General features: G+C 36.4%; 1 protein-coding gene across 4 annotated transcripts in view; it reads right to left on the bottom strand.

The window, feature by feature from the left end:
* hdx (highly divergent homeobox) overlaps positions 1–26,865 on the bottom strand; it is a 119,754-nt gene that overhangs the window by 55,731 nt on the left and 37,158 nt on the right. For all 4 annotated transcript variants that reach the window (XM_039765945.1, XM_039765944.1, XM_039765946.1 and 1 more), the window contains one exon: positions 2,194–2,340. In XM_039765945.1, the coding sequence (XP_039621879.1) occupies positions 2,194–2,340 (147 nt within the window). The remainder of the gene's footprint in view (positions 1–2,193; positions 2,341–26,865) is intronic.

Raw genomic sequence — 26,865 nt, 5'->3', positions numbered from 1 at the left:
ACTCACTGCACCCCCTCTCGGGAATCGAACCTCGTACGTCGGTGCTAGAGGCGAAGCCTCTACCATTGCTCCACGGCATGAGGTTTGTCTTTCGTAAGCGGGACATTGACTTTTTCCACCGTGTGCTTTGTTTCCGCAGTAGCTGCACTTATGAATATGCTTGTATGTATCTCATGCTTCATATTTTTTTGCTGCCTTCTCAATTGTGTAATTCGGTTTTTGTTCAGCATTCTTTGGAACTGTTGCTTTTTGTCTGTGCACTGCGTCAGTTCACGTGAGCCGCTCGGTGTATATGCATCGAAGGTTCCCAGCTGTGCTGGTGCCATCTCGTGCAATGTCCACGGCTGTATTTAATGTTAGCTAAGACCTGACACTTAAAAGTTTCTCTTGCAGTTTCGCCGAGTTTGGACCAAATACCACCCTGACCATCTCATCTTACTCTGCATAAGCACAGTCCTTCACCCGTGAATATTTAGCGGCAGTGTTTCTATTGGATTGCCGCTGACAGACGGCCTTATATGGGCAGGCACTAAATTACGTGGGAGGCATAACTCCGCCTCTCACGGGCATCGAGCAGAAGTCTATTATAGTATATGGACGAAAAAATAGGTTCCAGTTATGACCATTACGCATAGAATTTCGAAATGAAACCTGCCCAACTTTTGTAAGTAAGCTGTAAGGAATGAGCCTGCCAAATTTCAGCCTTCTACCTACACGGGAAGTTGGAGAATTAGTGATGAGTCAGTGAGTCAGTGAGTGAGTGAGTCAGTGAGGACTTTGCCTTTTATTAGTATAGATAAGTCATTTGGGTTTAAACCAATGAACCAACCAGTTTAAATGTATGCATCGATTGACACTGTATGTAAATTCAATAGTTTATAAAATTAACCTCTATTCTCTATTCTGATCATTCTGACCATGCTGTAATAGACTGCTTTTGAAGAATGCTCCCCTAAGGTATTTTGCTGAGGAGTAATTAAAAGATACAATGAATAGTTTTTTCCTGTCTGATAACTGATTTGTCGTTTTATGGGATGTTTCTTTCTTTAATAAGAAATTTAATTTCTACCACAATACGTTGTACTTTGATAAAAAAATATTTAAATAACTGAATTTATTGCAACCTACAATGAATCCCTATGAAGCTGCTTATGTTGGGATTTGGGAATTTATGCCAAAATTAGAAAACATTTTTCCATTTTTTTTTAGGATCAGTCATGATTTACTAAACCCAACTCTGGTAATTTGCCATGTTTTGGCAGTTCATTTTTATTCACTGGTTTGTAGGATGGAATCTTATTCAATGGAGTATATATTATAAGTAATGAAGTATGTATTCTGTAAGTGTTTTGAAAATAACAATCTGGCACTTTAAACTTTAATTGCTAATTAAGAAGTGTTTCAGCTGTGAAAATATTTATGAACGATTGCTTAATAAACTGAATTATACCACCCCAATCCTCATCGGCTAGGTATGAACACAGAGCATAACACGTGACAATCAAAAGTTCATGCCTGGTTGTCAAGCCTGGCAACCACTTGTAAAAGTTAGTGTTGAGTCCTGAATGGGCATGGGAATTGATCCCAAGACACTGAATCCATTAGGCAACAGCACTGTGCCGCAGAGCCAACCAAGAATAAAAGTGCAAACTGGTCAGGTTGCACACATTAGTTTGTAGAAAGATTTAATACCTTTCCCACAAATATCAAGTTATGTTATTTGTTAATGAATTATTCATAAACTGCAAAATTAACTTTGCTGAAACCATTAAGTAAAATAGAATGAAAACATTTCATTCAAAAGTAATATTATTCCAGAGGTTTTAAGACTCACTTAAAGTCATTTTTAAAGCAATATTAAGAACTTGCATTGAAACTTTCACTTGCAATTTTCTGCAAAAAATTATTCTTAATGTGGAGAACAAAAAATTGCACCTTAAGATTATTCATTGATTTATTTTCCAAACTTATTTTCAATTCATAGGAATAAATTATCATCACATTACAGCCAATTTCTGACTTTCACAAATTTGGAAAAAAAATAATATTCTACAAGACTAACAAAGCAAAGGCAAACAAATCTCTAACGACAACATTAAATGTTACACTAAATTTAAATTACCATGCCATAGCATTACTTCATACAGCCCATAGCCCAATAAGCTCTTCAGCCAAACATATAAATTGTCTTACCCGCACCACACTAAAGTCCAGCTTGGCTTCCTGGGCACACTGCAGGATAAGCTGAAAGCAGCTCTTACTCTGATTGGTCATTCCGTTTTCATAATACCTTTGTAAGATACGCTGCTGCTCTGCTGTGAAAACCGAACGCAAATTCATCTGCAGAAGAAAAAACAACAATGAATGTAATAATATTGTACTACAAAAACGATTATGGTGTCATTCATTCAGCTTTAAAATGTCAAATTTAAAAAGCTTTATTGTCATAACAATATATTTTATGTTCACTAAGCTCCTATATTAATTATGTACAGAAACATAATTTAAAAGCTTTATAAATGTATCAAGTATGCATTAGATGCTGAATATACTGCTACATTCATAGCCATAAAAAAAAAAAGTTTACTTTTTTCTATTCTTCCAGTGTATGACACTCACACACGGAATCCACAGTTTTAAATAACACTGGATGGACATACTGTACATTGCTCTCATTGATTTAGAAGTCAAGAAGCCGCTCAGTGTTATTCAACAATTACATTTTGGAAATTCTTTATTAGAATGAGAAAAATCTAAGATTCAACCAATTCTTCTCTTATCTCTTGCAAAGTCAAGAAAATAGAAGTTTAAATGTTGAAAGATCATTACAACCAACAAATCGTATTACTTGATATTCACCTAACATTTGCAGAAAGTTTCTTAGTTCTTTTAGCTGTACTGCTTGCTAAATGGTTTAATGTATCTATGGTTTTCTATGAAAATATATTTCCAAACAGTTGCGTAAAATTTACTGTTTACAACTTTCCAATCTGTGCCCTGGTATTTTTGCAGAAGACCCAATTTTGAAGCAACAGTTGACCTTACTTACTACCTTGATAATTTTTAACAGTAATTGAAAAAAATCAAATGATGCATTATTTTCCCTTATGCTTTTCAGGTGGAAAAGGATCTCATAAAAAAGGATGCAAATATTTAATAGGCTCAAGGTTAATATCTCTTTACAAGTATTTAACCCACTTTTGTTGATGATCAAAATCCTGACATTTCCCATCCTGAAATATCCGTATATGAATGAGAAATCTTTGGAACACAAACGCAACAAAAACAAAGTATAACAAATAACTTATCTAGTTATGCAGATAAAGCAGGTTGGCATTCTTGCTAGTTTTTTCCACTGCCTGTTTATATAAAAAGGCAAAATCATTCAACACATTATACTGCATAATTTGAATTCTTTTTGTTTACAACTGTCATTAAATTCCAAAATTTCAAATTGTGAAGTCTTAATTAAATATCAGAAGTTAGCTCTGTTCACAAACAAAAGAGTTATTCATCTAAAGTGTTATTCACCGTAGTTACGGAGACATCAAACAAAAGAACTATTTCTGATTGTCTCAAAAGAGGCCATAAACCAAAACATTTCTCCATAGAGCATTAGCATTGGTTTGGGTGCCGCATACTAGAGACTGGAGTAGGTAAGACTACATTCCAGGGTTCAAACATTGGTCCTGGAAAACTGTATGTAGTTTTCATGTTCCTACTGTGTTTACTTAGACTTTTCTGAAAGTATTTTGGTTTTCCTTCTACATCACAAAGACATGCACATTGAATTAACAGCCAACTCTAATTTGACCCAGTGTAACTGTATGTGTGTGCCCTCTGATAGACAGATGCCATGTCCAAGTTTGGCTCCTACCTTTTGCCCAATGCTGTTATTAATATTGTATGCACTGACCATGGTGTGCTATGAAATGGATTGTTGGCAATTTAAATTAACAAAATTATAAATTTCATGTCTAGTTTAACTTACTTGAAAAGTCTGAATGTAATAGTGTAAAATTATATCATGTGCACAGCAAAACCACCGTGAGAAGCTTAACATGGACTGTAGTGTATAAAAACACGAAGCAGTTTTCATATTCCACACATAAAGCAACACAGCCAGACCTTCATTGGTGCAGGAGGATAATATTACTAATGAAACAGTGGAACACTTATAATCTGTTCTGTTTTCTGTCATTCAAATCCTTGGAATGGGTAACAAATAAACCTCATTTTATGAAAATAGTCTACATTAAATATACTTTTTCAGAATGAGCATAAGTTTAAAATAACATCACATGTCTGTTTTTATAAACATTATGTTACATAGGTTAAGCACAGAAGCAGAAAAAGCCAACCTCCTGCCAAAAACATCTTTGTGATAAAGTCTGCTAGGATATCTATGAAAATTTTAATCATCATTGGGTTTTAATAATTAACACTTCCCTTTTACACAGTAATATGTTTCACAGAGGAAACAACTCTCTTACATATCACCATACTCATCATTAAAATACAGTTGCAGATCACTTATTTTACTTTTTGTTAAGTTTCTAAATAATTAAATCAATTGAGCATATTAAACACCAAAGTATGCACAGATTATCAGCATATAGCCAGGCACAGGTTTTCCAGCATTGCAACCTACTCCAGTATTGTTTTGTTTGTACTTCCTTTCTACTTGTAATGGGTGCCACATTTAGAAACACATACAGTGTACCTTTCCAAAACTTTCCTTTAACTTTCCAGTTTTCCTTTGCTCTTAACATATATTTCAAGTAAGAATTTCACAGCAATCTGTACATATACCCATAATGACCCTCTAGACCTACTGTATGTAGTAGGACAGTGCTTCCCAAACTCGGTCCTGGGGACCCACTGTGATGCAGGATTTTGTTCCAACCAAATTCATAATCAGTGACATCACCTGATAACTCTGATCTAATTTAATTAGCTAGTATTTTTTCTTTTATTCTACATTCAGAAAAGCACAGAAGCATGATTTTTACATTTATAAGGCATTTAGAAATATTTCTGCTTTTACTGTAGATTTAAATGCTTAACTCTCTTTTGTTGATTTCATTATATTTGGCCCTTTCTCTGTGCAGTTTTCCCCCTTCGTTGTATCATATTAATGACAATTAAAAACAAGCAGAGTAGACACTCAGGAGAACAACACTGAATAATCAAAGGCTGTAACTACTTTAGCGTCAGAACCACTAATAAGTAAATAATGGATTAATTAAACAATTATTAATTATTAGAATTAAAACATTATTCTCATATTCCCATTAATATATACAGTATGTATATGTGTTTTTTTTTTTAACCAAACTTAGTTTTCTAATTTCTACATTGTTCCCAAAACATAGAACTCGGGAAATAACCATTCACTTAATTAGCCCAGGGGTTTAATTAAAAACAGAAGCTGGTTGGAACAAAAACCTGCAGCCAGAGTGGGTCCCCAGGACCAAGTTTGGGAAGCACAGAAGTAGGATATTCAAGATTTTCTTTCCTTCCTATTTGCCTCTTATATTTAGTTAATAATGCTAACTTTCCACTGATACATATTAAATGTTCAGTAATTCTTGATTTTTGAAATTAGTATTTATTATACAACAGCACATGTAGTATGATAATTAAAATAAGTTAGTAATACATTTATGTGAATGCTGCAAATTTTGCATAAATATCGTAGATACATTTTCCCTTTATCTATTGTAGCTGTTGTTACACATCATGGAGATTCTTCTCTTTCCATTGCATTATCTATAGATAATTGCAAAAATATTTGCATTAATGTTTCCCATTATTACTTCAACTTGTATTTATTTCCTATATTAAATGTAACAACGTTTGTTTGAATTTACAGTGCACTGCTAGGATTCTGTTGTAAAATACAACAGCAATAATTACATTTTCCTTTCAACCTTTAAAGATGTGAATTGTAAATTTCATACACTTTACATTTAAATACCATTTTGTATGAACGTCAGAAGGGAAGAGAAAACTATTGCAATTTTAGAATTTTAATTTAGAATGCCTTTGTTCAATGTTGTCATTTGTCATAATATTTGTATACTTTTCCGACATAAAGGAAGATCTTAGTTGAGCTTTTCCTCATGCTTACAAAAGAATAAATATCTAACTAATAGATAGCTAATATGTTTCCATTGAGATATCTTTTATTGGAGATCTAGCTTTTGTTTCTACAGCTTGCATATTTTGCAATACTCTCAGACACAAGTAGAAAAAAAAAACTTTTGTTATTACATTAAATGATGAATACATATGAATTTTAACTGAAACAGGGCTTTTTCCAAAGACAATGGGCTTCAGTTACAGTGCCATTGGTTGATTGGATGTATTGGAAGTACTATGTAACTAAGTCAGTACTTTTTGTATGCAGTATTTGTAGTTTTTTTTTTTTTTTTTTAAAATCAGGGGCTAATATTATTAGTTCATTAGAAGTCCTTACTGCTAAATATGTTACATAAAAATTGCACATGACTAAAACATTCCTGCCGTTTAATAATTCTTGTTTTTCTTAGTCACTGGCCATGCATTGGTTGAAGGGGACTGCAAAACACAGTTTTAAAGAAAAATGTATTCTTTTGAATGGGAATTAAGAGTTTTTCCTACTACTCTTATTATATGTTTAAGATTTTTATTTGTGTACATTGTTCACTCAAGCACTACTTTTGTGTGTTTTGTTAGTTGTATGTTCCAGCTTCTATTTATTATTATTTCTTTTTTTAATTTTTGCCCTAGCCATAGCTAGACAATAAAGCTGAAACACAGAATCATGTTGCACTTTAACTTATTACAAACAGCACTATTATTTAGAGGCAGCAGTGGTTGAAGTGGGTACCAATGTTTAAAGGCTTCTTAAACAATTACTGGTAGTGCAGTGGGAGCTTTTGGGGTGTGAATGCACTTCAAGCATTGATTTTCCTCCTGTAAAGGTACTGAAGTGATGTCTTTGTTGGTAAAGAAAAGAAGACACAGGTGTCTGAAATGTAAACAACGAAGGGAAGAACTTTTTATGAAGGATTAAAGGTTCAAAACATGACATAAGTAAGGAATGTACAAAAAAGAACAGGTAAAAAGGAATAAATTGTAAACTGCAGTATATGTACAGTTGTTCACCTCCACTACTTTAATCATATTGGACGGGATAACTAAGCTGTGTTGGACGTGAGGAAACCACTTCAACAGTATTTCTCTCTCCCTCTATGGCAACCTGACTTAAGCTTTATTACTAAACACGTTTTACTTGACCTTTACAGAACCTTTCTCCTTCACCTTCACAGCAAACACCACATAATATCCCTTGCAGTGGTTGAAGTAAAACCAAATTACAGGAAGTTCTCCAAGTTGCTAATGTCATTTTAGTACAGGATATCAACAAAACAGGTGGGGGCTTGAGATTGGAGTGTATTAATGTTAGTGGTACATTGAAGAACCCTTCAAATACCTCTATCAATATATCAAAATGTCATTTCTTAGAAGATACCTACTGACCTAGGTGTACCATCCTGCCAAATTCCAGCTTTTTAACTAAACAGGAAATGGTGTTTTTGTTAATGAATAAGTGAATTAATGAATGAATGAATGAGTCAGTCAACTCTGTATTATATATATAGTATATAGATGTGTAAAATAATATGACCTTTAAAAAAGACTTCACTCTACATAAACCAACACATACATACAATCGTTTATCCTACCTTCGCTTATTTGACATTCCTTATTATCCGACGTCCCATCGCAAAAACAAAAAAAAAAAAACGCATTAATCGGCAACAAGAACTGCATATTGCAAGCGTGAGCGTAGTCTATTTTTTGTTGCTCCCAACTCTACCGCAGCTAATTACAGAGGAACCTCGGTTTGCGAGCATAATTCGTTCCGGAAACGTGCTCGCAGTCCAAAGCACTTGTACAGTATAACAATGCGAATGTCCCCATAAGAAATAGTGGAAACTCAGATGATTCGTTCCACAACCCAAAACTATTCATATAAAAATAATTAATACAAAATAAAAAGTAAAAATACATAAAGCAAATTAACCTGCACATTACCTATGAAAAGACTCATGGCTGGTGTGAGTTTCTAAACTCTTGTGGGATTCCACCCAACAGGACGACACGCAGAAGAGCGTCCCAAAGCAATCGCAGTCTCCAAGCACTGTAGCAGTTCGCCATAAAAGCAAATCCGAAAAGATCGCGGACATGCTATAAGCGCCTGCCGTCGATGGGTGATACAAGGAACAAAGTACATTATAAATGTGCAGGGCACAATATTACTTTCCCCTGAACCTGCCTGACTGCTGTGTCTGTGTATAGGAGAGCAGTACATCCCACTACAATAAATAACTGCGCTGTTGCTGTTTCAAGCTGAATAAAGCTGGTGTTGCTAAAGTACTGAGACTCAACTTCGTGTTTTTGGGTACAAGATGGGAATTCGCACATCACAGCATAAACACAGTCACAATACTGCAGTAAACAGTATACGCTCGTACGGATGGTGACTATATGAGTGACAGAGTTAAGGCTCTAGAAACTGCAATTAATTACATTGAGCAACAAGAAGCTGCTACAGGAATCGACATTATGATGCTGCAAAGATGGCGAGACTTGGCAGCAAAGAAACGGCACTCGTCAAGAATGCAGACTACGATTAAAAATGTCTTTAAATCATCACAGGACTGAACTTTTTAAGTACAGTACATACTGTATTTAACTTCGGACAATTCTATAACTGTAAGTTCATTTTTTCAGTTAATTTATTCTGTTGTTTTGTTGTAAAACATGATTATTAGGTTTGTAATGTGTAAAATGATAACATAGTTTGATGTTTAATAGGCTTTTTCTTAACACCTCCCATTATCCAACATTTTCGCTTATCCGACGTTCTGCTGGCCCGTTTATTTTGGATAAGCGAGACTCTACTGTATATGACTTGCAATAACTAGGCTCAAACTACGTCTTGACAAAATTTCCACCATGCATTGTTCCACAGTCTTCTTCCAATTCCTCAGATGGAATTCCTTTTATCATATCATCTTTAGCAAAAAAGAACATACCTATTCTTTCCTTTGAACATAAAGTTGAATTAAGTGGGGTTTATAAAACAGACAGGGCCAATGGTTCTTTGCCAGCATTCTCTTTATCAAACAGAACATTTATTGTAGACAATAAACATGCTCTTTTTTTTAAAAAACTCCATTTACTACCCAATCACTGCCATCTATCTTCATTAACTCTTTGCTTGTTTGATACATGGTATTATATATTATTAAAAACAACCTGTTAAAAGAAACAAAAGCAGGTATGCTATTTAAAACATCATGTACAGTATGTTAAGCCTACCTCCTCTGTAATGATATAAACTATAATATATTCATATCTTTATCTACCACTAGAAAAATCTATTCAGAAAAAAACTACCTCTTCAAAGACTCCCAAACAGTTAATTTGGGGTACACTTGCAGTACTACTGAAACTACAGTCTGATTTCTAAACATTTTTCAAACAATAAACACAACATGTAAATTATAGTAAAACGTTCAAATTAGTCTTTGATTTTTATTTGTCATTGCCCTAATCTTTATGATTATAGTGTTAGTTTACTCAAATGAATACCAGAGGTGTTTTGTAAGGTTTACCTGCCAATTTTCTGCCTGTTTGGTCTTGTACAATGTCTACCTGAGAAACTCCTAGAAACTAGATCTTAACCTTGGAAATCATTAGATTAACTTTCTTGACTTTGTTCATACATCCTCTTGACTGCGATTAGCCAGTAAATTCATAGGATAGTCTGATATGGAGAATAATATTTCTTTAGCCTGTAAAACTAAACATAGTAAAGAATCGGTATATATCAATAATGATCTATTTTTAATGCATTTAAACAAATATGTAGAAGCCACTTATTAGGGGGACACTATGCATCATATTTCTTAAAAAAACAAAATGGTTTAGTGCCTTAGGTTTTAGTGGCATTAAGTTTCAAATCTACACTCTGTGGGACTTCAGTGAAATAATATGGCAAGTACAATTTGCATCAATTTAAACAAAAAGTATTAGAAACCTTAAAGCAGTATCAACTAGTGTTCTTTAAATGTTACAATTACGCTATGAATGATGTGTGGATTGGTCGAGAGGAGGACTGAACAAAAGAAAAAGTGGCCTTAGGTAAAGGCAGATTGCAGGAAGGACCTAAAAACTGAAAGAAGTATGGCTGCAGGTTTTTGTTCTATGTAACTAACTCAGTACTGGAGACACACAATTATAGGTATATTAATAATCTAGCTAAGCACAAGAAGAACTAGTCCCAAAATAAATTATCACAAATATTGTATAATTTGTACTTAATGTGAAAAGAAAACTCAAGACATTTTCTCTCACAGATGAGTGATATGAGTTATTTTTAAAGTCAGAAAAAAATAAGTTAATTACCCCAGGAAATAATGTTCTGTATATATATGTGATGTATTTCAGTGCTTATTCTTGTTTATTGCTTGTTACAGTATATTTGCTCACAGCATAAATGGATGATAGCTTACTCAGGAAGAGGGTCATTTTAAGTGTATTGCCTCTTATTTTATGTTTCCATAACTTTTATAAACAAAATAAAGAAAGCTGCCTTGAACAAAATGCCAGTCCATTACATTACATAAACAAAAAAAGAAAGCTGCCTTAAACATGATGCCACTCCATTACAGAGCCAACCCAAAAATCCACCTACATTAACACTCACTCTAGGCCAAGATGAAATTACCACTCAACCTAATATTCAACTTAACAGGGCAGAGTGGTGGCTCGGAGGCTAGGGATCTGCATGGGCAATCAGAAGGTTGCTGGTTTAAATCCTGTAAATGCCAGAAGTGACTCTGCTCTGCTGGTCCCTTGAGTCAGGCCTGCAATTGCTTCATCCTGGGTATGTTGTTAACCTACATCCAGCCCTGCAAGTAGGTCCTTAAACTTACAGGGAAACACTTGGAGATTGGTGGCAGCATTGGCATTGGTTTGTTGGGGCATGGGTGCAACAATGTGCGATTAGTGCATGCTTCCAACCTCTCTCTAACACTCACATGTAATGTGATGTAGTGGCGGTTCGGGGTGGGGAAGCAAAAATTACCTGGAGGTAAACCTAAGCACCCACTGGGAGAACACTCAAACTCTATATAGACAATAAGTGGCGACTCAAATCCAAGACAAGTGAACTTTGAGCCAGTGCTTGTACAGTACCAAAATGTAACCTTGGTCAAAAATATTTCCTCTGAATTCTAGATCTTAAAAATGAATTTTCTGACCATCATCAAAGCTTAATTATACTTGCATGTAGTGAAATCTATGATCAAAGAGAATTAATATGGAAACAAACTGGAAACGTAATTGACAAAAGCAAACACACAGACTTCAGTCCTAATCTTGCTGCTCAGTTGTAAAGGTTTCATTCTTGAAATTGCCCAAATATCACATCTTATTGAGAACGTTAATCTGATTCGTCACTGTCACTAACACACTATGCAGTAACACTGGTAACACATTTACAGGGAGCAAGGAGCTATTCTGAAAAGGCCAAAAACATAAGCATCTTTTAAAAAAGCCATCTTTAAGTCTCTTTATTGTTACAGCCCCTCTCTCAAACACTTAGTGAGTGACAATTTGTTGCCAAAGTCAACATCAGAATTCTTACACAATATAACTTAATTCTGAAAGGAATGACTTTAAAATTTTAATTAAAATCTAAATATACAATATTCCAAGTAAACAAAAAAAGAACATGAATTCATTAAAGTAGAGATTATTTATTCAAAATGTTTACTCTTTAGAATCTTCATCAAAGTCAATCATTTTTAAAAACAAAATTGACTATACTGTACTGTGGAAAATTTGCACTGCTTTTCTTATACTCTGATCAGAGAAAACATGCTTATCCACCAGTTTTTCATAAAACATGTCTATGCAAAGATTTGCCTAGGAGGAAGAAGGGTTTTTGTATATTTCTATGTCAACTCTATGATTTCAATGGAATCAGCTCACCCCTATACATTTTTAAAATAAACTATTTTTATAGCTGTGCCGAGTTAACAGAAGATGATCTCCCATTTATTTACATAAAAGAATGGTATATGTACAGGCACACATAAAACACACATACATATTAAATATAGCACAGTTTTACAAAATTAATTCAGTACTGCTTCCAAGTGTACAGAAAATTCACAGACGTTTATATCTGAAAGCAGGAAAGTACGGCACAGATAAGGCTTCTCTTATTTTAATCTCCTTTATGTCACCCACAATCTATTCTTGGTGTCTAGGTAATAAACTATTTTTCTCACATTCATGCTATATCTAGCAAGCTAATGGAAAACAAAATGATTTGTAACTCCACTGTCATTATTTCTAAATACAATCAATGCTTAAGCAAGATTAAGACTAAGATTTTCCGAAGTGAAAAAACAAAAGAGTCCAACTCCAAAATGCACAGCAAACAAGAATTACTGTCACAATGGTGACAAGTAAACAACTGTATAGTCATTGTGACAGAGCCCAGCTTTTAAAAATGTTATTCAAAGGAAACTTCTAATGTTCATTTGAAGTATTGAATTTTTTAAATATTTTATCAAAAAATATTAATAACTATCTTCTCCATCCGAAGTTATTCTAAGGTGCATGATATATTCATACATAAACAAACATTCTTTTAAAATCCATCCATCCATCCATCATCCAACCCGCTATATCCTAACTACAGGGTCACGGGAGCCTGCTGGAGCCAATCCCAGCCAACACAGGGCGCAAGGCAGGAAACAAACCCCGGGCAGGGCACACACACACCCACACACCAAGCACACACTAGGGACAATTTAGAATCGCCAATGCACCTAACCTGCATGTCTTTGGATTGTGGGAGGAAACCGGAGTACCTGGAGGAAACCCACGCAGACACGGAGAGAACATGCAAACATGCAGGGAGGACACAGGAAGTGAACCCGGGTCTCCTAACTGCAAGGCGGCAGCACTACCTACTGCGCCACAGTGCCACCCTCTCTTAAAATCTTTTATACTAATTTTTTGTGAAAGAAAACAGAGAGCAAATACATGAATGATACATGCAGAACAAAAAAAAATACAATCTATTCATTGCTTTAGAATGTGTAAGCTGTGCGGAATGATTTCATACCAAACACCTAAATTTCAATGAGTTGTACTGATTGAGGGACTGATATAAAAAAGTTTTTTATGGCTCCTAATATCTTCACAAATAAATATTCTCTGAAAATTCACATGAACAAACTATTTTATAGTTATAAATATCATAAAAATCTCACATCTGTTTAATGCAAATTAGGCGATCACTGGGAGTCTATACAAGTAGAATCAGAGGCACTACAGAAATCAGCCCTGGACAGGGCACCAGCTAACTGGAGATATGTTAAATTTTACATACAAGACTGAAAGACTGGCTTTTAAAAAACTGGAACAGAAATGTTGCAATGGGAAAAAAAATAATTATTATTTATGAAATTATTTCAAAATTTTCAGAACTGTTAAAAGATAATTGATACACCAATCACTTTAAAAATATTTGCCTTAGTTTTAGTTTTCGTGTTAATAACTGTATGTAATAATATTCATTGTGTCACACATGTGTGCATGGGAGGCAGCTAAAGAGTCTAAATGAAGTAATTCTACGCCAGACCAGGGGCCTCATGCATAACGCTGTGCGTAGAATTCGCACTATAACATGACGTAAGCACAAAAGTCGAAATGTGGTTACGCACAGAAAAATCCAGATGCAGGAATCTGTGCATTCGCCAACTTCCGCGTTCTTCCGCTACATAAATCCCGGACAGCGTGAAAAGTAACGCTCGTGCACGTGCCTACTGTCCCGCCCCAACTCCTCCCAGAATTACGCCTCTTTGAATATGCAAATCAATATAAATAGCCCTTAAGCTCAGCATTCCGTGAAGACAATGGGAAAAGCAATAGTGAAAATGGAAGAATTTCAGCGAATACCAAGTGGAGGGAAGGAAAAACTTACTATTTGCTGGTTTAAACAGTGGTATAAACAACAAAAGGAAGTTGATCGAGTGACATAGCGTGTCGGAGAAAGTCGAAAGCTCAAGTTTACAAAGTCGCACAGTGCCCAAAAAAAAAAAAGAAGTTGTCACATATCAGAGTTACCGTGAAAAGGGTTATTAGGCTACAGAGGGGAAAAAAAAGCACGAAATGTCAACTTCAATCTCAAAATTTCCACTTTAATCACATAGTTTATTTTGTCATTAAAGTAGAACATCATAAACTTCATCTTAAAATCGTTTAACTAGTTTCTCAAATCACATCGTAAGTGAAGTAGCACGTTAAATGCTTTGTTTTGTACAGGTATGTGTTCTTCCATGTGCTCTGTGTGTATGAATCACTATGTGCTTCTTCTTAAACTGGCTTTCTCTATCTCCGACAGGACACAGAATCCATTACATTTGTGATATTACAGCTCTCTGAATAACTAAAATACTGAGATGTATACGTGATATCATTTTCATGATGATAGGAGTTAAAGCATGTTATTAAACATGGAAACACGGTGGCGCAGTGATTGTGCGCAACCTTCGATGAAATAATTTATTGCAGCAGTACTCAGGGGCGGCTCTAGGCTTGTGGCGGCCCTGGGTAGAGAAAGAATCGGTGGCCCCTTCGCCCGCCAATGTCAATATGATATCTTATGCACGGCGGATGGCCACGTCCATTGTGAACACTGCATAGCCGCCTCGTGCTCATGACACAAGCGTTTTAACTTTTGTCGAAATTTGCAGCTGCATTTTTAGCTGTGTCGTTATTTTCTCTTTCTGTTTTATATTCAATATACTGTATATTGGCGTGGCCGCCCCTGCAGTACTGTCTCTTTCAAACGTACTAACCTGCAATTCCTGTCCTTCCTTTTCTTTCTCCAAGCAACCAATCGCCACACAATCAGCTCTGTAATAGACGTTAAGTCATCTGTAAGCTTAGAGCACTGATTCTTCAAAACTTTTAAGAAACATTGAAATATCTTCGTAGTACATGTTTAATTATTCTATCCTTCACGCCAGTCCCAGTGAAGCATACAGTGCGAGGCAGGAACAACCTTTAATTATTAACAATATAGATTATTTAAATGAAGTTAAAGTTTTATCTGTATAATAAACATATTTTGCTGAATTTCATCTTAAAAATTATATTGTCATAATATGTAAATACGCACTTTATAAAGTGGCTCAGGTTGTGCAATATTATAACTGTAGTGCAAGTTTACAGTGAGGTAATTCTACTTATATGTACAGTAGTTCTACAAGGATCACTTGATTGAGTGTGTTTAGAGCTCTTGGGATGAAACTCTTTCTGAACCGTGAGGTCCGTACAGGAAAGGTTTGAAGCGTTTGCCATGTGAGAAACTGTTCAAATAGGAAGCATAGCTGAGGCAGTGTGTGCTTGATGCTTTATACCGATAATTCTCTTTCCGATCAACTGCTCCGAGTGGTGCAGTGAGAGTAATATGGAAAAAGATGATCTGCTGTGGCAACCCCAAACAGGAGCAGTTAAAAGAAGTAAAATAAGGTGCTGTAAGAGTAACAACGCTAAAGCAGCCATGGTATTTGGAATAGTTTGATCATTCCGTGGACCATTATATTGTTACTGGTTAATTACAATCAGATGCATTAAACTAATAAACAATATGCCGTTAATTTCAGTGTATTTATAAAGTCGTGTCAGGAAAAGAAAGGATAACCACACAGGAACAGTAGCACTGCTTTGACGCTGGGTGCCGCCAGTCTGCAAAACCGAGCAGAGAACTTGCGTACAACATGGTATGAGGTACCGTGGAAATGTGCGTGTCTTTACGTCAAGTTTAGGTTTTATACATCGTGATTTGAACGTGAAAACGTTCTTACGCAACATTTCTGTGCGTATGCACCGTTTATACAGGAGGCCCCAGGGGAGTGCAATGACCTTTTTTTCTCACATTCTTACAAACCGTTCACGGGAAATTCTGCCTGGCCCTAATGACATCACTTCTGTTTCTGGACCCCGGATGATGTCACTTCCGGTGAAGAACCCATGACTGAAGAAAGTTCCTGTTCCGGCCCTTTTGATGACGTCACGTCCGAACCTATGGAAGAGGACCCATTCGCCCTTGATGACTTTACTTCCTTTTCTGGCCTTTAAAGCTGCCATATTTGACTAACCTCATCAGTTCTGTTTTGGACTCCGTTCTGAGCACATCAGTACTAGCAATTTACCCATTTGCATCCAGAGAATATTATATGGGTGGCTGCCCCAAAACTTTTTATGACTCTTGTGTCTGTTTTTTGTGACAATGGTTAGCTCAGAATATGCAATAAAAATTAAACAGATACAAGAGGTTCCTTTTAAGTTAGTAATCATCAAAAACAGTTAAATCCATACCTCTTACGGTAAAGCACACATCACAACAAATGCAAAAATTACATTTTCTTATATTGCGGAATTATTCCAGCAGACACATATTAGAATGTAAAGAGGTTTCATATTCTAGAGCTGCATTAAAGCTCAATGAAGGTTTGCTCTTTTACATCTCTTTTTAGGTATCTTTACGTCCTTAGGCAGCTTACTGTTGCAGCAAAACGTACAAGTCACACAACTGTGATAGGCTTCATGTTTACATAGGTTCCTCTATGGTTGGCTCTGAAGCTGCTCATGTGCATAATGGAATGCCAGCTCATACTGTTGGTAATGTCATACCCATGAGGATGCCATTTGTCTGCACCAATACAAAATTATAATGATTCTATATTGTATACTGAAATACAGCACAGCTCACTGTTCACATAGAGGCTACAAACATGCCCACCAAGTACTCATTTTGTGTACTCAAAGTTTATGAAATGTAAGCTTTTATTAGTCTGTTGTAGATTGTAAAAGAGTAATTGTGGAATATTATGCTTTCATAAGAAGTACAAATAAATAATAATTAGGTATTTCATGGTTTTAAAGGACCACTCCACACAAAAATTATGTTTTTAGTATGCTACTTACCCCAAGTAGTTTGTGATAAAGTCTAAGAAAAAAAAAAAAAGATTTCATGCAGAATGGAGATAAAATTTTGAATAAAATAGCATGGTGACAAGTGTTGTACAACAGTCAAAAGCAACCATGACAAAAATCTCACATTTATCATTTTGTATAATCCACATGTCAAGTAATCAAGGTGCACACTTAGAACATTGCAAACAAATGCATTTTTGCTAAAATATTGTTAAACAAAACCACTTCCAGAAAACACTCTCATGGATGACAATTAAACATGCTAAAACACCACCAAGCATTGAACTCTAGACCGCCCCCCAGTCATTACATTTATATTAATATCAACAGTGAAGTGCCTTAGAATTACTTAGTTTCAGACTAGGAAATTGCATGGATAAACTGACCTTATGCTTGTTGAAGCATCTTGGATATGCACACGTTGTCTTCCTGATAATGTTTTCATTCACGTTTCTTTAACTGTTTATCTTCAATTGTTCACATCTCTCAGGGCATTTTACAAAGGTTATGTCATGTGAAACTCTATATTATCCAGACAATAATTTGTTATTGGGCTGGACTCATCACCAATGAATAAAGTTGTAGATGGGTCTTCAATTCAAATGCTTGGTGATGTTTCAGCATGTTTCACTATTGACCAAGAGATTTTTTTAGGACATAGTCTATATAACATTATTTTAGTACAAATACGCGTGTTTGGGACATTGTCAACACATAACTGGATGGCTTCTCATGCCATTTTGTGTCACATAATCCACGTAATTTTTTCATTAACATTTTTGAAACTGTTTGCTGTTGTTCAGCGTTGGTCATTAAGGACATATATTCTATCAAAAACCTTGTTATCTCCATCCTGCATGAAAAAAGGAGATTACATTTTTTTCTCAGTGTTAACTACAAACTACATAGGGTAAGTAACAATGCAACATTGTTTCCATAAATGGAAATAAAATTATCAATGTACAGAGGGCTGAATTCAAAGACATCCCGAAAATCAAAATGAAAAAATGATGCGACAGGCTAGTCTATTTTGCCAAAATTTCATTGCAGCAACTCAAAATCATATTCAGTAGTTTTTATGGCCCCGATGTGCTTGTATGCTTGCCTGAAAACGTTGGGGCATCCTCCTAATGAGACAACAGATCCTGGGGGATCTCCTCTCATATCTGGACCAGGGCATCACTGAGCTCCTGGACAGTCTGAAGTGCAACCTGGCGGCATCAAATGGACTGAAACATAATGTCCCTGAGTTGTTCTATTGGATTTAGGTCAGGCAAGCATGGGGGGCCAGTCAATGGTAAAAATTTCTTCATCCTACAGGAACTGCCTACATACTCTGCCACATGAGGCTGGGCATTGTCATGAACCAGAAGGAACCCAAAACCTGCTGCTCCGGCATAGGGTCTGACAATGGGTGCAAGGATTTCAACCCAATAACTAATGGCAGTCAAGGTGCCCGTAGAGGTCTATGCGTCCCTCCATGGATATGCCTCCCCAGACCATTACTGACCCACCATCAAACAGGTCATGCTGAATGAATGATGTTACAGGCAGCATAACATTCTCCACGGCTTCTCCAGACCCTTTCACGTCTGTAAATTGTACTCAGGGTGAACCCACTCTCATCTGCGAAAAGCACATTGTGCCAGTGGTTGACCTGCCAATTCTGATATTCTATGGCAAATGCCAATCGATCTACACAGTGCCAGGCAGTGAGCACAGGGCCCACTAGAGGATGTTGGGCCCTCAGGCCACCCTCATGAAGTGAGTTTCTGATTGTTTGCTCAGAGACATTCACACCAGTGGCCTGCTGGAGGTCATTTTGTAAGGCTCTGGCAGTGTTCATCCTGTTCCTCCTTTCCCAAAGGAGCAGATACTGTTCCTGCTAATGGGTTAAGGACCTTCTATGGCCCTGTGCAGCTCTCCAAGTGTAACTGCCTGTCTCCTGGAATCTCCTCCATGCATTTGAGACTGTGCTGGGAGACACAGCAAACAATTTGGCAAAGGCACATATTTATGTGTCATCCAAGAGAATTTGGACTACCTGTGCAACCTCTGTAGGGTCCAGGTATCATCTCATGCTACCAGTAGTGACACTGACCTTAGCCAAATGCAAAACTAGTGAAAAAAAACAGTCAAAAAAGATGAGGAGGGAAAAATGTCAGTGGCCTCCGCCTGCAAAAACCATTCCTGTTTTGTATTTTTTCTCATTGTTGCCCCTCTAATGTACCTCTTATTAATTTCATTAACACCAAAGCAACTGAAACTGATTAACAACCCCCTCGGCTACTTAACTGACCAGATTAATCGCCCAGAAATTTCACTGACTTGATGCTATACTCTGATTAAAAAATGTTCCTTTAATTTTTGAGCAGTATATATTTTTATCACAATATTTCTTTAGCCTGTAAAACTAAACACAGTACAGAATCGGTATAAATCAATAATGACCTATTGTTAATGCATTTAAACAGATATGTAGAAGCCACTTATTTGGGAACACCATGCATCATATTTCTCAAACAAAGAAAATGGTTTAGTGCCTTAGGTTTTGGTGGCATTAAGCTTCAAATCTATACTCAATGGGACTTCAGTGAAATAATATTAGAGCAAGTACAATTAGCATCAACTTAAAAATATTAGAAACCTTAAATCATACACGGTGGCACGCTGGTAGCGCTGCTGCTTAGCAGTAAGGAGACCTGGGTTCGCTTCCTGGGTCCTCCCTGCATGGAGTTTGCATTTCTCCTAATGTCTGCGTGGGTTTCCTCCCACAGTCCAAAGACATGCAGGTCAGGTGCATTGGCAATCCTAAATTGTCCCTGGTGTGTGTGTGTGTGCCCTGCGGTGGGCTGGCGCCCTGCCCGGGGTTTGTTCCTGCCTTGCGCCCTGTGCTGGCTGGGATTGGCTCCAGCAGACCCCAGTGACCCTGTGTTAGGATATAGTGGATTGGAGAATGACTGACTGACTGACCTTAAACCATTATCAACTAGTGTTCTTTAAATGTTACAATTACGCTATGAGTGATGTGTGGATTGGTCGAGAGGAGGACTGAATGAAAGAAAAAGTTGCCTTAGGTAAAGGCAGATTGCAGCAAAGACCTAAAAACTGAAAGAAGCATGCATGGGAAGGACAACATCTGTAGTTATACCAGTATTTTGTAGGTGGCACATTGGAACCCAGACTGAGAAAAAGACAGGCAACCTGGGTGAAAACAAGCAAAACTCTTTAAGGGCGAAGGATGGCAGGTAAACCAGCAGGTCCATAATAACAGAAAGGAACCAGGAGGGAAATGAAAGATTTAGAAGTAGTAGTAGTAATACCACTTGGCTAATTGGAGAACACATGTTCTCAGACAGGAGTGCAGGACATAGTGTTGACTGTCTCACAGAGCAGTGTTCAGGGAACATATAAAAGTATTACCAAATTACACCTTTTGTTTTACTTTGGTGGAAAATGAATGAGTCAACCTACCTGAAGGTTGGGATGAGTATCTGTTTAATTAGCCGAATGAAATGATGAATTTATTTTTTTCAGTTGTGTTTAGCCAATATTTATTTTATTATTTAATTATTTATTTATTTAATAAATCTTCTATATCTGTATGTTCAGACCTTCATGAGCATCACTTTAGGTAAGAAAATCACTACCATACCTAAAATTGTTACATATGAAAACCTTGTTAAATCAAAATTGATCCTCACTTTTCTAATTACATCCAGGAAAATTTACACATTGTTCCGAGGACCTAAAGCATTCAATTGCAGGAAGTAAAAAAAGAGTTGACTCGTGAGCAAAAGCAACTAAACCATAAAGTCTTATTGTGATGCCTGCATGAGAAGTACAATCAAATGCTAAAATAATTGGGTACAAAGTGCTAACCACTGTGCCACACATTTCTTTATTGTTTTAAGTATACCTAATGAATGCCTAATACATTTTTTATATATAGCTACTAATATAAACACTCTTAAATCCATTTGGTCCAGTTCAGTGTCAGGGGACCATTGAATATTACAGCAACACTAGGCAGGAAACAGACCTGGACAAGTCTCCACATCACTAGTCTGTTAAAGGGCTTTCTACATGTTTTTTTCTGCAATATACTATTTAACCACAGAAAAATTTAGAGCTTGTTTTAATTATGTTACAACACAATTTCAGCAAAAACAGAATGACTATTAGTGCACTTTTGCTCCTATCCAGTTTATTCACTGTTAAAATATCTTTCATTCATTCAATAAAATTGTCTGCACTCTTTGCTTTTAAAACTGTTAAGTATTTTAAAGTGATAAGCATTACAAGACTGGTAAAAAGGGTAGCTGCTTGAGTTCTGACAAAAACATAGAGGCAGGTGAAAAATAATTCCTTTACCTGTCCACTCAAAGAACAAATCCAAGACCTTACTGTAAAATCAAAAAGTTTAGTTATTAAAGATCTAAAATATCTGTGACATATCTTTCCTTATTATAAATGGTGGTTAATTATTCATGTAACTTTGCAACATGCATTTTTTTTATTATGCATTAATAATTTTAGATGCACTTCTTAAAAGCTTTTAAAAACTAACATTTTATGGTTTCATTTATATGGGAATGTAATATGGTGACATACTGGCTAATGCTGCAGTCATACAAGTTCATGGACTTCATTTCAATCAACTTCTGACTATAGTGTTTACAAATTTCCCTTGTCTGTTTTGGTTTTCAACAGGTACTTAATCTATCTCAAAAATCCAACACAAATAACATAAGATTTTTTTAATGGACATTTTATTATTTTCTTTGCTGTTGTCCAGCATCAGTCACCACTGGTTCTAACCCTATCGTGAATTTTATGTCCGTTCTCCACAAAAGCATGAGATTAAAATTTTTTCTCGCCCATTACTACAAACTACAAGGGCTAAGTAACTCATTTTAAATGAAGTATTCCTTTAAAAAATATTAATCTAAACAATCTATTTTTCATAATACCACATGCAATCATTAACGCGCATGTCTCCCATAACAGGGAGTATTAGTTAATTCTGCTTTTATAGTTTTTCTTTCTAAGCAAATTAAAATACTTACAAAAAGTAACAGAAGTGAAATATATTAATATATAACACAAATCTGTGTTTTTTAATTCTATAAATCACTGGTTCACTTTCTGGCAAAGTGCAGAAAATTTGCAATATTTCAAGATACTTATTTCTGAAAAGGCATACAGATAATAGACCTAAAGGTTATATCATATTACATGTTCCATTAACCAACACCACACAACCTTTTAGTCTGCAGTTGTATTCTGCTTTATTACTTTGAACAAAAAAAAAAAAAACCAGGAAGAAATGCAGAGTCTAAGCTGTGCATTAACCGTATTGTTACTATATGTCAAGTTAAAAAAAAAACAAAAAACCCATTGTCATACCACCCATACACAGTATTGCAGCATACAGTCATATGAAGTAACGTTCCCCAGGAACGCCATGCAACATATACAGTACATAAAAACAGGACAAGTGCAAGACAAGTAAATAACTAATCTATCATAGTATAGTAAGTAAATAAATAAATAATAGGTAATAGATAGTAATAAATCAAAATAGATAATAAGAATAAATAAGAAGAACTAAAAAGAGGGATGTAAAGGATGCAACAGCAACACTTTTACATTTTTTGTATGAGCACTTGGAAGGTTCAAAAACCATGCAAGATTGCAGTTTACAGACTGTTCATCAGCTTTTAACATGATCCAGCCTCACATTTTAGTTGGGAAACTGATCACTTCTGTTTGGACATTACCTTGGTGGGGTGGATTCTGGATTTTTTTAATAAACACAACAAAATGAGTGTCAATAGCTGTTTCTCTGAAAGCCTAAGCACATCTGTAGGTACTCTGCAATGTTGTGGTTTATCTCCTCTTTTGTTTATCCTGTATAAAATGACTGCAGGAGTTTACACAAGGATAGACATATCCTGAAATTTGCAGACACTCTGTCATTGTTAGTCTTCTACAAGATAAGGAAGACAGCCATGGATCAATTGTCAATGATTCTGTACAATGGTGTGATTGCTCCAGTTTAAGACTAAATATTTCTAAGACAAAAGACATGGCTGTAGATTTCAGATGCTCTCCACCATCCACTGTCTCAACTTTAATGAAAGGGGAGACAGTGAAGATGGTAGAGCACCACAAACACCTGGGAACAATAACTGACGACAAACTAAATTTTGATCTTAACACAACGCAAATCTGTAAAAAAGGGCAGTCACAACTTTTCTTTCTTAGGAAACTCAACTGTTTTAAAGTGGACAAAACCATAATAACACTTTTTTTTATGTCCTTTATTGAATTCATTGTTATATTTGCTTTTATGTGTTGGTTTGGCAACCTCAGTAATAAGAATATAAATCATCTTAACAATATTATAAAAAATTGCAGTAAAATTATTGGTTCACAGCAGACCTCTATCACTGAATGTATTGAAAACAGGTTAGAAAGAAAGCCAACACAGTTCTGTCAGGCAGTAGCCATCCTTTTTTCTCGATATTCCAGCTGTTGCCATCAGGTTTCCAAACATAATGAGCAAGAGATTTGAGAACTCTTTTATTCCTAGAGCTATAAGCATTTTAAATTCTGTTACTTGCAGAGATGCTGCTAAATGTTAAACCCTGCATTATTGCTTTGTGTACTGTTGATAGTAAGTATGCTTCTTTGCATTGATATTGAGTGTGTGCATGTATGCAATAACATTGGTTGTCTATTGTTTATCTATTGGATCTCTGCAACATCTTCTGTTTTTTGTACTTTCCTACTGCGAACAAATTTCCCTCTGGGATAATAAATTCTACACAATTCTAGTAGGAGGTAGACTTGCCTTCTTCAGTCAGCAAATGAAATGTATATGCTGAACCCTCTTGGATGTGGAGGTGGTGATAATTGACCGAGTAAGGTCAGCTGCCAGGTGTACACCAAGAAATCTGGTGCCCTCGATGCACTGTTACACTTGCACCATTCTGCCAATTATCGTATCTCCTATCTGTTAGATGACTATGAGACCCACCACTGTTGTGTCATCAACAAAGATAATGATGGTATTTAGAAAATATATACGCAGATGCACAGTCATATGTCAGCAACGTAAATAGAAGTGGGTGGAGTACACAGACCTCGGGGGCACCAGCGTTCACTGTGATGGTGCTGGAGACTAACTTTCTTATGTGGACTGTCTGGGCCCTCTCTATCAGGATGTCCAGGATCCAGTTGCATAAGGAAGTGTTGTAGCCTAGCAGACTATATTTCTATGAGTTTCTGCGGGATGATGGTGTTGAATGCTGAACTGAAGTCTATGAACAGAATACTAGAATAAGAGTCGCTTTTGTCCAGAAGGGACAGGGCCAGATGAAGAGTAAATGATGTGGCATCCTCAGTGGAACAATTTAGGCAATAGGCAAACTGGACAGTGCCATGTGATGAGGGAAGACTAACCTCTCAATGAACACATGGTGTCAACCTGTGGGAGAGCAGAGAGTCATCCTGCTTAAGGATCCTCTTTGCAGTGTGCATTGTGAATTGTGAGGATTCAATGTAGTATGCTTGAAGTTCTAATTTCTCAGCAGCTTCTTAAACTCAGCCCAGGAGAACTGGGGACCACTGTCACTCACAACCTCTTCTGGGATTCCAAACTTTGCAAATGCTGCTTTCAGCTTTAGTACAAAAGTTTTCCTTGTGGTTGAGGGTACATGTAGAATCTCAAATAAACCCTGAAAAGTAGTCTTACAAAACTAAATAATTCTGTTTATTATGTTCAGAGATCTACGCAATTTTCTTCCATGGCTGGTCAGGATATTAAAGGCTTTCTTTTCTGTGACAGAACATTGCTCTGGACATCTGGTAATACCCCTGGTCACCATATTAAGGCATTGGCCCTTTCTCTAAATTTAATCAGGCCTTGATAGCCATCATGTATCCTCTCTTATAGTGAACAATTCTGTTTTCTCTAGTGGTTACGATGTTGTACATTGACAGCCCTTCTCTTCATGGAAAGAATTCCCTACCAATCACTGGGGTATTACTCATATGCTTTGGTGACCCAGATCTGATTAACTAAAGCACTGCCAGCAGTTCAAGCTCAAGTAGTGGCTCCCCCATTGTTGAGAGATTAGGTATACTTCCCCAAATAACTGACCATGCCTAACAGCTTCTTCAACTCCTGGAGGTTTTCCAGTGGAGATATCTGCTTAATTGCCTCTGCTTTGTCTGGATCAGGTCATACACCTGGCAGAAGACCAAGCAGTGCAGGATTTACGTATAAGCTATACAAGCTATAGCTTAGGGCCCCCGCCTTCTTGGGGGCCCCCAAAACAAATCATATTTGGCACTTACATAGAATATCTGGACTTATAAAGGGCCCCATGTCTCAAATAGCTTAGGACCTTATCAAACCTAAATCCGGCCTGGAGACCAAGTAAGCATAACTGTTTCTGTCAGAGGGCAGACTTTTCGTTAGGATCAATACAGCTGACTCAATCCCTTGTAGAACCATTTCCAGATATACTATGGTCCCCCATGGTACATCCAAACATAAGTATGTCATCCATGAAAACAGTAACTCCCTCTAAACCATCTAATATCTCTGCCATTTTCCTTTGAAAGATCTCTGGAGTGCCTTTTATTCCAAACTAGCAAAATACCCGCGATTCGCAGCGAAGAAGTAGTGTGTTAAAGAAGTAATGAAAAAGAAATGGAAACATTTTGAAAATAACGTAACATGATTGTCAATGTAATTGTTTTGTCACTGTTGTGAGTGATGAGTGTTGCTGTCATATATATATATATATATATATATATATATATATATATATATATATATATATATATATATATATATATATACACACACACACTAATCCCTCGGTATATCGCGCTTCGACTTTCGCGGCTTCACTCTATCGCAGATTTTAAATGTAAACATATCTAAATATATATCACGGATTTTTCGCTGGTTCACGGATTTCTGCGGACAATGGGTCTTTTAACTTATGCTACACGCTTCCACAGTTTGTTTGCCCAGTTGATTTCATACAAGGGACGCTATTGGCGGATGGCTTAGAAGCTACCCAATCAGAGCATGTACTACATATTAACTAAAACTCCTCAATTCTATAAGATATGCATCCCGCGCGGAGCTTGGTTGTTTGCTTGTCTCTGCCTCTATCTCAACCTCTCTGACATTCTCTGCGCCTGACGGAGGGGCTGTGAGCAGAGGTGCTATTTGCACAGAAGCTGTTTGCCTAGTGGATACGGACGCACCTCTAAGAAATGCCGCTTTATCGCGGTGCTTCTAAAAGCACACTTATTGATTTTTTGATGGTTTGCTTTAATCTCTCTCTCTCTGACGTTCTCTGCGCCTGACGGAGGAGATGTGAGCAGAGGGGCTGTTTGCATAGAAGATACTGACGCTCCTCTAAAAAATGCCACGGCAAACTTAAAAGCACACGTATTGATTTTCTGATTGTTTGCATTTCTTTGCAAGCGCTCTCTCTCTCTCTCTATGAAATTCTCTGTTCCTAAAGAGAAGAAGATCTATTTGCATTCTTTTAATTGTGAGAAAGAACTGTCATCTCTATCTTGTCATGGAGCACAGTTTAAACTTTTGACTAAAGGGTGTTTTTTCATGTCTAGAGGGCTCTAATAATGTTAACAGTGTGGGGAGTTTATAAGGGCTTAAAATATATAAAAATAACTACACAAACATATGGTTTCTACTTCGCGGATTTTCATCTATCGCGGGGGGTTCTG

This window comes from Polypterus senegalus, chromosome 10, assembly GCF_016835505.1.
Source record: "Polypterus senegalus isolate Bchr_013 chromosome 10, ASM1683550v1, whole genome shotgun sequence".
NCBI lineage: Eukaryota > Metazoa > Chordata > Cladistia > Polypteriformes > Polypteridae > Polypterus > Polypterus senegalus.
The sequence above is the reverse complement of the archived record's forward strand: the minus strand, read 5'-3'. Positions and strand labels throughout refer to the sequence as shown.